This window comes from Octopus sinensis, linkage group LG2, assembly GCF_006345805.1.
Source record: "Octopus sinensis linkage group LG2, ASM634580v1, whole genome shotgun sequence".
Taxonomy (NCBI): domain Eukaryota; kingdom Metazoa; phylum Mollusca; class Cephalopoda; order Octopoda; family Octopodidae; genus Octopus; species Octopus sinensis.
Genome location: NC_042998.1, coordinates 72,018,464 through 72,035,053, shown reverse-complemented (window position 1 = coordinate 72,035,053; position 16,590 = coordinate 72,018,464). Strand labels below are relative to the sequence as shown.

The 16,590-nt window shown below is 34.0% G+C and overlaps 1 protein-coding gene across 1 annotated transcript; it reads left to right on the top strand.

Moving 5' to 3' along the window:
* Positions 1–408: 408 nt before the first annotated feature.
* LOC115232406 lies at positions 409–16,220 on the top strand. The gene is made up of 4 exons (XM_029802262.2): positions 409–676; positions 8,236–8,275; positions 14,991–15,068; positions 15,536–16,220. The coding sequence occupies exons 1-4, from the start codon at positions 458–460 to the stop codon at positions 16,069–16,071; spliced, it is 873 nt and encodes a 290-aa protein (XP_029658122.1). The 5' UTR covers positions 409–457; the 3' UTR covers positions 16,072–16,220.
* The last annotated feature ends 370 nt before the right edge of the window (positions 16,221–16,590 follow it).

The window sequence follows — 16,590 nt, the reverse complement described above, 5'->3', positions numbered from 1 at the left end:
TGTATGTATGAGAGAAAGAGACAGTGTGAGCGTATATGTGCGTGGCAGTAAGCAATCATATACCTAATATACGTATATATATATCTACACACAAACACACACATACACACACACACACACACACATACACATAAGCAGTAGAGAGAGGGAGAGGATCTCTTTGTACTTTTTACTCCTATGTTTTTTGGGAATATGAAACTTAATAAATATCATTTCAGCATAAATACTTCGCTGTTCTGCTGTCAACAATCAGCAGTAGTCTTCAAGGACAAGATTTTATCAAGACTTGTTGACTTCAAAACTTGACTACCGAAAAAACTATTTTTATGCCACTTCGTCTGTATGGCAGTGTAGATTTCACCCCAATTCTATCAAATTCCTCCTCTTACTCTCCCTCATTTGTCTTCTCTCTCTTTCTCACGTTTTGCTTTTCGTTTACTCGCAGTTATCTGCATTTATGAAGACAGAATTCTGCATTTTTTTTTTTCCTTTTTTGCTACAAAAATATTCAGAAAAAATGAGATACTTGACTGGGATTCGCAGCTACGTCAGTAAAGCCTTAACTTACCAAAATATTCCGGTTTTGGCAACTGGGGCCTATGCAATTTTGCTATTGATACTTCTGGCATTTCAGTCTGTACATATCACCCAACTAGAAAAACGTACTATTGGCTCCGTAAGTCATTTATTTATACTTATTTATATAGAATATGATCGTAGAGAATCAGTTCTCGAAATATATTTTTAAATTGAACATAATTATGCATACACACACTTATATGACACAAACAAGCACACACACATACACAGATGTAAATATATTTATATAAGCATGCATATATATAAATATGCATATGTATATGTGTGTGTATGCCTGTTTGTGCATATGTGTATGCGTATCTTATGTACTTGTTAGTCATTAAACTGCGACATACTGGGGCATCTCCTTCAAGGGCTTAGTCTAACAAATCGACTCCAGTAGTAATTATATTTCATTTCAGTTTATTGTACTTATAGTATTGCTATCTTGTGCCCAATAGGTTAAGGAGACGTAAGCACAACAAAGATGTTGTAGAGCTCTTGTGCGGGTGGGACAAGCGAAAACGCAAGGACAAAACAAGAATCTATATATATATACGTATGCATAAGACAGGCTAATTTCAGTTTGTTTATGTCTTGAAAATACCTTCCAAGGTAATGTTCTGACGGTGTCTGAACCCGGAACCATGATGTTGGAAAGAAGCGTTCTTACCACATGGTCGCTCTATACATATACATATACATACAAAATATTATATATATATATATATATATATATATATATATATATATATATATATATATATATATATATAAATACATACATATATATGTATACACATGCATATATATACATGTATACATAAACACACAGACACACGCATATATATATATATATATATATATATATATGCATGTATATATGTATATATGTATCTATTATATATATATATGTCTGTGTATGTGCCTGTATATGTGTGTGTGTGTGTGTGTGTTATGTGTGTTTGTATATACATACACAAACATATGTATATGTATCCTTGCTTATACCAACAGATTTGTATGTATGTATGTATGTATGTATGAAAGTATGTATGTAATGCTTGTACGTATCTACGTATGTATGCATGTATCTTTATATGTACGTATGTATGTTTGAACGTCTCCAATCACTTAAGCAACAATAAACAGAACTGAGTAGAAAAAATTCGAATGAAAGCTTCGTTCTCTCATAATAAACTTGTGGCAGTCCATTGTTTACAACAAAGTTTTGTGAAAAAACAACAATTGTAATATTTATTCATACAGTAGCTGTGTTGTTTACATTAACATTTATTTTTTTTTTAAATATTAACAATCTCCCTCTATAAGTATACACGCAGAGATATATTCACGTACAGGCACAGAAAAAAAATTGTATGTAGTATGTTTTGCGTATACTTATGCATTTAAGAATGCATCTTTTTATTATTATTCCTTTCCGTCTGTGTGTGTATGTCTCTCCCCACTATCTCTCTCTCTCTCTCTCTCTCTCTACGTATTATATACACATTTATATGGGCATATAAATACATATATATATATATATATATAATATATATATATATATATATATATATATATATATATATATATATATACATGTATATATGTGAATGTGCATGGCCCAGTGGTAAGAGCATCGAGCTTACGATAGTGAGGTTGCAAGTCACTTTATTTCCTGTTGCTCCAGTTCACACAGCTGTAGAAGTGAGTTACGACGTCACTGGTGCCAAGCTGTATCGGCCTTTGCCTTTAACTTGGATAACATCGGTATCGTGAAGTGGAGACGCTTGTATACATGGGCGAGTGTTAGTCTTCCATAAAGAACCTTGCCTGGACTTGTGCCTTGCAGCGTAACTTTCTAGGTGGAATCCCATAGTCATTCACGGCAGAAGGGGTCGCCCATAGGTATGTATGTATATATATATATATATATATATTCAACGAACATATAATATATATTAATATATGAATATTTTTTAAATCTTAGGGAATAATAAGTATTGTAGGTTATCAGGACATTTACTATTTTACACTTTACTAATATAATGTAAACAGTATCATTTATAATATTATTAGGGATTTGGGATTTTAACAATAGAACCGCAACTCCCAAATTTGTATAAATAGATATTAATACATACATACATATATATACATATCTAGACAATTCTTTTGAAAATGCACCTAAATTTGATAAACTTGTAATCGTTTAAAATAAATTTATTTACATATATACGAAACTGGTTTCAACAATATGTTTTCGTTTATCAATGGTATAAATTTTAAATTATGAATTAGAAAAAATCATCTTTGAAAGTTTCAATGTTGACATATCAAAATGTTCATAAGCGACAAATTTATAATTATGAATTAGAAAGACATATTCAGAAATGTCGATGTTGACACATTTACACGTTCATAACCGTGAATAATATTAAAACTATGCATGAATTTGTTTGAATGTACAAAGCTCATTTGTGTTAGTAGTGATCGACAAGAAATGAATATCATCAAAGTTTCAGTCATTCTGAGTTATGGGGCGGGGGGGTGCAGAAAAGAGAGAAATGAAGATACTAAGAAAAGGGGTTTGGTTTACAGTTTCTCTGATCTCCTATCCGTCGTATGTAGGAACTTTCGCTTCTCGTGGTGTGTTTTGGAATCCGATGAATTTATAATTTTTTTCCTTGATGTGATACTTCATTCGTTAAAGTACTGGTGGCGTGTTGTTTTTCCGGTAGCCAAGTTTGTCGTTCTGCCTGGTTGGCTTCCCGGATACTATTGTGCATATTCAGACAAAGGCAGCCATTACACAAGACTCCAGGAATTGAAAACCACACTAATAAACAAGAATTACCCCAAACCCTTAATCGACAATACGATCCAATGAGTACTTAAATTATATAAACAAGAACTTAGACAACCAAGACTAAAGAAGGAAGAAAAATGAAAACACTGCCTTTACATTTCCACACAAAACCCACAAAACAATGAGGCCTTCAACACTATATTCAACAGCACATTTTAGTTCATATTTTTGTTAAGTTTTTTCAAAAACTGAAACACGTAAAGGGAAAATTAAAATGTACCCAATTGTAAGACAGTAGCATCTTCGTTCCTGTTTTTCATATATATATATATATATATATATATATGTGTGTGTGTGTGTGTGTGTGTGTGTGTGTGTGTGTGTGTGTATGTGTGTGTATGTGTATATGTGTGTGTGTGTGTGTGTGTGTATATATGTGTGTGTGTGTGTTTGTAGGCGCAGGAGTGGCTCTATGGTAAGTAGGTTCCAGGTTCAGTCCAACTGCGTGGCATATTGGGCAAATATCTCCGGCCATATCCTCGGGCCGACCAAAGCCTTGTGAGTGGATTTGGTAGATGGAAACAGAAAGAAACCCGTCGTATATGTGTGTATGTGTGTGTGTGTCGCCCCGCCATCGCTTCACAACTGATGTTGGTGTGTTTACGTCCCCAGGTGGTTCGGCTAAAGTGACCGATAGGCTTACAAAGAATAAGTTGTGGGTCGATTTGTTCGACTAAAGCCGGTGCTCCAACATGGCCGCAATGATATGACTGAAACAAATAAAAGAAGAAAAGAACATATATATATAGTAACAATAACACATCTACTAATTCGGGGATAACTTATCAAATACATCAGCTGAAAATACGGATTGAACCTAAGTCGGCCTCTAGCTGTGAAAACTGTAATTATTTAGTTTGTTATGCCCGTTAGATGGATTTTGTTTACGTTTGGTTGTCGTGCATAAATGCCGAACAATGTGCCCTCGTTTTCACGAGACAAGGCCTACATTGTCAGCTTCAAGCGTCGTTACCGAGCTCAACTGAATTAATTCTCAAACGAAGCTTCTAAATTTTCTATTCCTTTGCGTACATACATAGACTACCTGAAGTCTAATGATATTCCCTATTATTTATCCTACTCCGTAGTTTATGTGTCTTCCCCGTACAGTACTAACTACCATGTCTGTTAATTGTATTTCAAGCAATCTCTACCTTTTCTTTATTATAATAATACCACGCATCACATTAGGTTCACTAACATAATCTCTCTCGTGTAAGTTCAACTTTTATTCCCCATGTTCCCATTACGTAAATTCTTTTGATTTCCCCGAATTGCGATTGAGCCTTTATACTTTAACTATGCTAGAAGTATTTTCTGTTTCCATCGTTTTTTTCCTTATTCTCCTTACCTTGACATGCATTCCTCCTCTCCTAACCCTACTGTTATTCCTTTCGTTGATTGCTTGTCTCTTCCAGTCTCTCTGTAGAGTCATTTGCAATCCGTAAAAGATATATTGTTTGCTTAGTGAGATTCCTTTCACCACCAGTGGCACTCTCTTCCATCACACTGATCTTAACATCGCTTTAATCTTCCTGTGTCTCCTTCATATATACTACGTCTATTTAAACCACCTTCGTCATAGAAATTCTCTTCCCTCCATCAGTTGTTCATGTCTACATTTCTACCTTTCTTCATCTTTTCTACATCATATATATTCTCCTCCCTCTCCTTGCCTTCTCTTTCTATTCTGTAGTTTACATCTCTGGCACTACTATATGAACCAGTATTGCCAAATTTCTCTTGATAAGGGGCCTGATCATTGTAATGCCTCTATATAATCGTTTACTGGGTGCATAGCCAAGATATTTTACATATTCCAGTTTCAAATTATGAATGTTATGATAAACAGAAATTTCTGAAATTTCCATATATATATTTTTTTCTTTTGGTATTTTGCGCTTATATACTTCTATATACAAAGTGCATTTGTATATATACTATGGTGTGCTGAACAGTTTTTCGCTTTGGGTTAAAGCAAATAGAGCATGAATTTATTCAACATATTCCCCTATCAGATTCACACAATTATTGCAGTGGTCCTTTACTTTTTCTAAGCCCTATAAAAGAACTCGGAAAATTTGATGCCAACACCTTTCGCGACACTATGAAAGCCATTAACCTTTCAGAACACCCTCGTATGTCCCTCTAACTCTTAAGTTATGTATGTCTTTTCGGTACAATTTAACCGTATGTATTTTCGTGCATTCCTTTATGCTTACTTTTTATACTGTCCTATACTTTTCACAAGTCTTCCTCTCATAATCTACCTCACTCTCTCTTCGTCAATGGAACTGGAAACTAATAATATTCTTTAATATGGATATTCCTTACCTCTTCCTCTCTGAAGACGGCTAGTTGGCTTTTATATGGAATTTTTAGTTCATTGAGATAAGCACCAAATGCACTGATATCGTAGAATCATCTGTAGGACGATTTCCTTATTTATGGTAACTATTACGCCAGAAACGCCATTGTAGCTAATCTATAATTATGTTTAAATCAAACTCCCGGTTCTAAAAGGATGACAGATCTTGATTATTATTAGGATAATCTCCTAAATTCTAGGTCTATTCCGGCCAACGCTGCCGAGGGCGCTATGCCATTTGTATGTGGGAAATATTCCAACAGCCCCGCTCAAATGATATTGGCATCAACTTTAAAATTCACCCAAATCCTGGTCCTCATGCCACCAATCCTATGAAAATCATGCTCGCATCAATTTGCAACACGAAAACAGAACTGATTCAACTCAACGGATCCAGGTCGTTTTAACATCATGCAGCCCCACGATTGGTCATCCAGCCATATTTCTGAGGCATCTGAAAAAGACAATATATGTGCAAATTTTAGCCAGTATAAAGGCAGGTAGATCAAAATTTCTGTTCAATTGAAGCCCTATTAAAGGCTAGAAAGTAAACACAGCTCATCAACATCTACCAGAGGTTTTTGTTCTGTTTTCACAGGAAGATATAAAATTAGCAGGTTAGAATTGTTTTTGCATCATGCATTTATAAAGGGAGAGTTGGGACACTTCTCAAACTCTCCCATACATAGCTGCCCCAACTCTTCCTATTTCCTTCATCATAACTTCATGCACTATTGTGACTGTAATGTTAGTCAAACCGGTTTTTTTTAACGGTTAGTGTGATAGAGAACTGATATAGTTATATGACAGAATGCATTCAATTAGAATGCTACATACTACTACAGAAACATGAACATGCCTACCTTGAAGCCCAACTTTAATATTTTCATGTAAAAATTAATATTTTCAAAGCATAACTGTATAAACTGCCTACGCATATTAAATGTATTAGATCCGCAGAAACATTTCTAGAAGTGCTTCAAATAGGTAGCAGTAATTACATTTTATAATTTATACATTTAGGGAAAATTGTTGTCTCAACTCTCCTTGTGGCTCAACACTCCCAAGTTTCTCATACAAGTAAACCAATTTTACATCCTCGATTTTAATTTGCATTAACAAAATAATTCATCGTTATTCCGAAAAGCATTTACCCTCCATTTTAGAATGAAATTTTTACTCTTTGAACACTCTTCCTAAACATGTTTTATATTCATATCAGTTACCTTTCTTCAGCATTTGTTATTGCGTTAATATTTTTGGATACATAAAAACAAATTACCTTATTTCTATTCAATTGCTTCCATGAACACGTATGTCAGTGATACATATACAATATATAAACTTCAGAATAAGTGAACCTACATGCTCAAATATCTGTGCTGCAACATAGAACATGTAAATCTAGAATTACAAATAGTTATTTAGAAGGTTAATTCTCTATCGATTTTCCCTTAACAAACTACTTTATTTTTTGCATAATTCTCAATACACTGTTGACAATTTGTGTTGTGCTGTTCGCGATGAAAATGAAACTGTACGTATCAAATTATTGCTAGTTTACTCCATCAGTTAGAATGAAACTGTTGTAATATCAGTAGAATTGTCAGTTATTCTCCTCTTTAAATAAGATCGAGTGACCTTCGAAAGTTATATTTCCTCGGCAAATCGATACACAGACACACAGCATTTATTGAAAACAAAGTGATGAATGAAACGGCTATAATTATCATTGCTAACAATTATTATTAACGATTCTTTACAATGGTAACAATCAAGAGAAATATCTAACATTATCAATTAGTCGCTATTGATGAAGGCAAAAAACATTGTCCTGGAAATGAATACAAATAAAATACTGTAATATATGGAACTACCATAACAACGCAAAATCAAGTGCAGTAGAAGGTTTCGGTAGATCTGTTTAGTAGCTTTCCACTGATTGGAAACATAATGTTGCTCTCAATAATATAATAGGGCAATTTTGTTTAGTTAACGCATAAATTTTACCGCTACTTAGTGATTCGTTATGTTTCATAGTTTACAAATATCCCTTTTACATGTTGAACATACTTTAATTTTCTGTTTGATATTCATGGTTGTTTAATGGTGTTAAGAGTTGTTGCCATCATGAACCTTAAAATCTTCTAGTACCAACACGATCCTCAGTAAATATATACACTGTGAAATGTTTTACTGTCAAAAAAAATCTTCTCTTTTCTTATATAAATGAGTCCATTGTGCATTGCATTATTTCTTTATATTCGGCAGTAATCAGTTAGTTCGAAGTGGTTTTACTGTTGCGGCAAAGAGATCACTGTACCGTATATATGTTCCATTAATGAGTCGAGATTTCCTTCCATAAACTGAGTATGACCGTTCTTCCATTAAACTAAAATCATTTTATTTATTCCAGAAAAATGAATCTGAAAACTCAAACTATAAAAGAGCTGTCGGTAAGTTTAAATGCGTTCAGTAATATTGATGGTTTGATTATATAATGTATTTTCTAACTTCTTGCTGAATAAGAATGCAGCAGTTAATGACGGTTTCAAAATATAAACTTTTTCTGAATTACAGGAGTACGACATGATTCATATATGAAGATTATATGAAGATCAAATGTATTTCTGTTGAAAACCAGAAAATAAGTTGCTCTAGAATTTACAAAATCACATGTTAAATAAATGCAATTTTTAATGCTTTTAACGGACCTGGATATCCAAATGCAAACTTCTGTTCATCATTCGATATTTGTATATACCATAAATGCGTATAATGCAATGTTGCATATCAGCAATAATTTGCTATAAACATAAATACTTTTTTTCTGGCTATATAATACAGAAAATAGAATATTTTTACGTTTCGCAATATAACAACCAAGAATTAACTAACACGAGGGAAGTTAAGTTTTCTAACATAGACATCGATATTTGTTCTTAGTTGCATAAAAACTTATCTATGTATCTTCGTGGAATGACTTCTGATACAGAATATAAAATCTTGGATGAAAGATTATTGTAAATTGTTCATTCACAAACACATACATACACAAGAGTACATACTAATGTCTTTCTAAATTACGAACGATTTAAGCATCTACCTGAAATATCATTCTTCAAGGGCCAGACTAAAAAATCTATATTTAATGACGATATGCAACTTTCAGTTGCCAATCTTTCATGACTTCCTTAATATATAAACTATATACATACGCACTATATACATATACATACACATATGTGTGTGCATGTGTGTGAGTGTATATATATATGTATATATATAGTGACATATAAGTGAATATATTATATATATGCATACTATATATATATATATATATTATATATATATATATACACACGCATATATATCTGTGTGTGTGTATCTATTAATATATATATATATATATATATATATATATATATTTATATACAGACATGTATTTGAATATGCTATATATATGTAGATATGTGTCTTTATAGATATGCACACGCACGCACACACACACACACGCATATATTTGCGCGCATGCATATGTGTGTATATGCACGTGAAGCATTCATATTATTCTTGGAAGAAGAAAACCAATTTCGATGTTCGTTTTGACGGACTTTCTAAGATTTGCTCAACGAACAACTGTCGATAATGGAGAGAAACCATCGTAAAGGTACAGCAACGTATTCTTGGTGACAAGTTCTTAAACTTGTATTGTTTTTCTGTTTAATTTGAATCGATGATGAAAATATTTACCTTAAAATTGAAATAATCAAGAATGAAACAAAACACTGTATACACACATACACACACACACACACTTAAACACACACAGACGGGCAGACATACCTATGCATGCATATATTCATATATGTATGTATATATAGTTATACTTCTAAAGCATTTAGTCCCCTAATGGTCTATATAGAATGATGTGTAATGCAGAATAAAGTGAAAATTTCATGCCCTCCAGAAACAAATTCGTGTAAACTACTACACACACACACACACATATATATATATATATATATATATATATATATATATATATATATATATATATATTATATATATATATATATATATATGTAGTTATTTATATATGGGTATACAGGAAACATATGTTTCCTGTAAAGTACATATAATTTCCTGTAAAGAGACACAGACTGAGGGTCAGATAAACCGATAGGCTAAGATACTGCTTTCCTGTTCTACTCTCGGGACAAGGCCCGAAATTTTGGGGGATGGGCCAGTCGATTAGATCGACCCCAGTATACAACTGTTATTTAATTTAGCGACCTCGAAAGGACGAAAGGCAAAGTCGACCTGGTCGGAATCTGAACTCAGAAGATAAATACAAGCGAAATACCTATTTCTTTACTACACACAAGGGGCTAAACACAGAGGGGACAAACAAAGACAAATACACGGAGTAAGTTCGATTACATCGACCCCAGTGCGTAACTGGTACTTATTTAATCGACACCGAAACGATGAAAGGCAAAGTCGACGTCGGCGGAATTTGAACCCAGAACGTAACGGCAGACGGCATACCTATTTCTTTACTACCCACAAGGGGCTAAACACAGAGAGGAAAAACAAGGACAGACAAACAGATTAAGTGGATAATGCCGACCCCAGTGCTTAACTGGTAATTAATTTATCGACCCCGAAAGGATGAAAGGCAAAGTCGACCTCGGCGGAATTTGAACTCAGAACGTAACGGCAGACGAAATACAGCTATGCATTTCGTCCGGCGTGCTAACGTTACTGCCAGCTCGCCGCCTTACTAAGATACTATTATTAAGAGAAAGAGCAGCGCATGCCTTCAAAGTGACACTGGCGTACAAATATGCAAACACAATATACCCTCATGACTAAACGTCTGATTATTATTATTATTATATTATTATTATTATTTTATTATATTACTATTATTATTATTATTATTATTATTGAGTGAGAGAGCAGTGCATGCCATCAAAGTGACACTGAGGTAAAATATACGAAGCCCAATATACCCATCATGACTACCCGTCTGATAAGGGTACACCAGGCACATGCATCACAACCATATGTGCGCGACATGGTGATCTCATATCAAGATAAACAGATCATGACCTTGCAGGTGGGGCCCAGTTAGAATTTTCTTCAGGTTGAGTAGCCCATCCCGCTCAAAAGGTCCCTGAATAAGGGTTGTTTAAGGATGTTGAAAGAACCACCTATGTTTCCAGAGGTGAATTATTCAAACCCCAAAGAATCCCTCTCAACACATGGCTATGGTGCTCCCCCACTACTTCTGCTCGTGATCAGAGATGCACATATCGTCAGCCACTAAGGGACATGCTCAACTGGTTAAGGTCAAACAACTGACAAGCAAATCTGTGGTATTGAGCAGAATTATTATTATCATTATTATTATATTATTATATTATTATTATTATTATCTTAGCGGTATTTTCCCCTTTAAATTCCGCCGAGGTCGAATTTATCTTTCAACCTGTCGGATTCCATAAAATAAGACCCACTTAAATACTGGTATCAATGTAATCGACTCATCACCTACCCCAAAATTGCTGTCCTTTTGGCAAAATTTGAAACCATTATTATCATCATCATCATCATCATTATTAGTATTATCATTATTATTATTATTATTATTATTATTATTATTATTATTATTATTATTATTATTATTATTATTATTATTATTATTATTATTATTATTATTATTATTATCATTATTAAGTCGGAACATAGGTTCCTCGTGGTAGGTCATACGTTTTGAGCTCCATAATTCTTTGGTTTTCTTGTAACAAATAGTTGAACTCTTGTTTTTATTGTTCAATTCGTGCTATAAGGCAGCTTCTCTCCTAGGGAGCTAGTTTTTGTTTAAAAAAATAAGTCCCCTTTTGGGGGCTAGATAGGCGAATTACATCGAGGAATTTCTTCGAAAGTTTTACCAAAAATAATAGCGACCGAGCGATAGAGTGAGGATTGGAGGTTGAACAGCAAGCTTAACGAAGACTTCCCCGCCCTCACCACTACTATTGTTCCTACACAGGAACAAGGAGAAAAAACGGAACAGAAAAAAGAAGAAAAGAAGAAAGAGAAGAAGAAAGAAGGAAAGAAACAAGATAGGAAAATGATGAGAAGAAAATAGAGATTTCTTCGTACGCCAGAGAAGCAGGTCGAAGAAGGTTCGCTTCAGCCTGCAACCACTTGGAAAATACCGAATTACATAATGACTGTTGGAGAAAGCGAAAGGTCTCTTGAAGAAGGAAGAGAGAATTATCACCCTGCATACGCCTATTGAAATTGAGCAAGAATCCCAGAAGAAGGCATTCGGAAAATACTGGACTGCCATAAAAGAAAAAAAATATATACAAAAAACGACCGACGGTGTGACCTGTGATACCTATACGTAAGTGTTTTTTTTTTCTCTCTGGTTGCGCTCAGAATAGACAGTGCGAATGCGCGGTGACTGAGAGGTCGCTGAAAACAAAATTACCTCCTCAGCGACCTCACATCCCTACGATTGGATGTAGTGGCCATCAGTGAGGCGAGACTCACCGAGGCACCGGTTCTCGCTCCCTTCCTCAATAGCTACGCCACATACTTATCTCCAAACCGGCCATGAGAGGGAGACGGTGTTGCCGTGTTGTTTCGGAGAGGCTTGAACCTCGCAATACAAGCCATCTTCATAGACCCGCAGGGTAGGTGTGCGATGCTGGGCTACACTTTCAGACTAATAGCGGTCTATGCTCGAGTGGACAGGGTCGGTCAAAGTTCTTCAGGCGTGTAGAGACCTTTGTAAGAATGTCCTGCTCCTTAGTGTTAGTAGGGACCTGGAACGGTATCTTAGACGATCTAATGGACTATATGGGAATAACTAGTGAGAAAGGCGGGTGCAAAAGCCTTTAAACCTACTCAGTGTTTCCACTTAGCTGACAGCTAAGGAGCCACTCCAAATATTAAAGCACAATTCTTCAACACTGCTTAATAAACATAACGAGGCATTAAGCACATGCAACCGCCGCTTTTATCACACACTTAAATTCTATCACAAATCCAAATGTCAAAATGACCATAAGGTACGTTTCTGTATAAATTCCTAGGTAATCCCAATAACCAATAAATTTACACTCTAACTTATAACCTATATCTAGTTTCTCACATGTGCAACCATCTGATTATATTCGTTTACATATATACACGTACACACCCATACGCACGTGTATACGTACGAGTGAGGGTATGCATGTATGAATACATGTGGGCATATGTAAACATTTATACACATGCAAAATTTAGATAACTGCACATGTAGGAACGTTGATATACGAGGATTGTATTTGTAACTTATCTCTATAATTTATCTGATATACATGTATATACATGTTCACATAAATATTTTCTCAGAATAATTAACACTAGTATTTCCTTAAAACTTAATTCTTCATATATTTGCCTCACAATTAAAAGTTACTACTACAATTAGTACTTCCCCTACCCCTTAAACCCCATATTCCTCTATCATTTATACTATAATACCTTTCTCTCTCTATCCCCACTCCTACTTTCAAACTACCTCCACTGACCACTGACCAACCTACATCTTAATTTTTCTTTTTTCCATTCATTATTCTCTTTATTCATACTTTCATGGGTTTTATTCTTATTTTTTTTTACTAATCTTCTTTCTTCTTTCTCTATAATTATTTCTTTCTCTCCTCCTTTTAGCTCCTTATTTTTTCTTTTTTTCTTTTTTTTCTTTTGTCATTCCTCTCTTCCTGTTTTCAATTTGACCAAACTAATACACTCGTTATTTCTAGGTCAGTTTAAACACAAACCTTGAATCTGCTACATTCTATATAAATTCTCTACTGAGAAGGACCAACTTTAAGAGGTTCTTACATTGCTTATAAACTTTACATTTGGATGGACTCATATTAAACTCTGTTGGACTTTTGGATTTTACTCAAAGGATATTGGAATAATACGGATTTATGAACTCAATAACCATACATATATTACATCTATTTTCTTTCCTCCACCTCACTCTCTATTTATATCACATCGAAACTAACTATGACAACTTTTCCTCTCACACCATCTCCGATGAAGGGATATTATTATTAATTAATATTCTAGAAACAGTTGTAAGAACATCTATCTATAAATGCTCTAATATCTATACCGCCTTGTTTCTTTTTTTATCTCATGACACAAAAAATTCATATATACACACGCTGACATAGAACCAACGTTTAAGCCCTTATTCGCTATATTACCGAATCTGGAACTTAACTATGGTCTGTCTATAGCACTTATCTAGCATTACCTGACACATTTGGGTCTCAATGACATCATTATCTCTTATATATATATATATATATATATGTGTGTGTGTGTGGTGTGTGTGTGTGTGTGTGTGTGTGTGTGTGTGTGTGTGTGTGTGTGTGTGTGTGTGGTGTGTGTGTATGTATTAGGTAAGCAATTTCCGGGCACAGCAGCTCATGATTAGAATCCTAGAGCCATGGACAGGCACCATAACTCACCCTCAATTCCATTTCAGACTGATGGACATCGATGTTTTGCCTTTATTTCTGTGACTTATCAATACCACATACCGGCCTGGTCGAAGGCCAGTCAGCTAGTAACTTGTAAAATCATTCGCTGTTATGCTCGGAAATTGCATACCTAATATATATATATATGTATTAGGTAAGCAATTTCCGGGCACAGCAGCTCATTATTAGAATCTTAGAGCCATGGACAGGCACCATAACTCACCCTCAATTCCATTTCAGACTGATGGACATCGATGTTTTGCCTTTATTTCTGTGACTTATCAATACCACATACCCGCCTGGTCGAAGGCCAGTCAGCTAGTCACTTGTAAAATCATTCGCTGTTATGCTCGGAAATTGCATACCTAATATATATATATATATATATATATAAATATATATATATATATGTATACACGCATACACACACACACACACACACACATACACACACATATATATATTTATAACTCTTCGTGAGAATTATATGTCGAAGCAAAAGAAGCTATAAACATTAATGTATAAATATATATAATGTAATTTATAGTATTCTTAACTGTGCTTTTATATTTTGACTCAATTTATGTACTCTGTCTTGCAGAGAGAACGGCACATTCATTATACACACATTGGGGCAGGAAGTCCTGTAGTGCAAAGTTCTCGTCTACAATTTATTCAGGTATATATTACCATATATCAATTTATGTTTGTTTTTTTTTTTCATATTCAAACACCTTACATATTGAATAGTAACTTGTTAATGTTATTAGGTCTGATAAAATCGATCACATATAATATCTGTCATAATTATATTCAAAACATGATAGTGTTACGATTTTAAATGATTAATTCGAACTATTTTAAAAATTGCAATATTACGTATTCATTGGGAGGTGCTGAAAAGTTCCCCGCATTGGATAAAAATAAACTACGAAAGGATCAGTTAATTATGATTTTATTCAGCATATTCACCTCTCAGATTCACTCACTTATTTTAGCAGTCCTTCAGTTTTTCTAAGCTCAGTTTTTCTAAGTCAGGAACTTTTCAGCACTACTACGTATGTTCGGATTTTTTAAAGTATTGTTTCTCTCTTATTTGTTTCATTTAATGATTCCTTCTCTTATTTCTTCTTACTGATCTTCTAGGCGTTGCAGCAGGAAGTCTCTATAGTGACACAGGTGGTGGAAGCAATATTCTTTGTCTACCTATGGACCCTCAATGGAGCAATTTCACGGGAGATGTAGAAACAGGATCACACATATATGGAAGTGAATACGAAGTGTCAGACTACAAAAATAATCCTAAATTCGGTCTCTTCTTGGAGACAAATGCTCGCACGTTACATGATCATAACATTCCTTGTGCTGTGTGCCAAACAAATGGTCCGGCAGCTGTAATGATGCTTCCAGGTAGAAATGAATGTTATACTGGTTGGTACCTCGAATATTCTGGTTACCTTATGACATCTCACTGGAAACATAATGGCAGAACTTCATATTTGTGCATCGACAAAGAACCTGAAGCTGACAGATGTGGTTACCGAGACGAAAATGGAGCTCTTTTTTATCATGTACAGGCACAATGCGGGTCACTTCCGTGCCCGCCGTATAGGAATAATGAGGAATTAACATGCTCGGTGTGTAGTAACTATGGAATAAGTGAAAGAGGGGAACTTTCTTGAACGCCTTCCATCAATTCAAATTTGAATCCATAGCATCTTACTATTAAGGAAGAGGATAGATATTACAAGCCACGTTAGACGCATGAACGCAGCTTTTGCATTTGATAACTTTTAGAGTATATAAATGTTTAAGTATTTTTTTTATTGAACACTGATATATTACACCAATTAAAGAAACGAAGAATAAACTAATGAAGAAAATCGCTGAACTTTTAGGAAATAAAAAAGAAACTCAATTAGTTACTTGATAAACCGAAATACAAAAGGGTGTTATTTTTGCCGCACGATGTGTGTGTATATATATATATATATATTTATATGTATATATATATATATTATATATATATATATATATATATATATATATATATATATATATATATATATAATATATATATATATATATATTATATATATGTATGTATATATATATATGTATATATATGTATATATATAATATATATATATATATATATATATTATATATATATATATATTATATATATATATAGAGAGAGA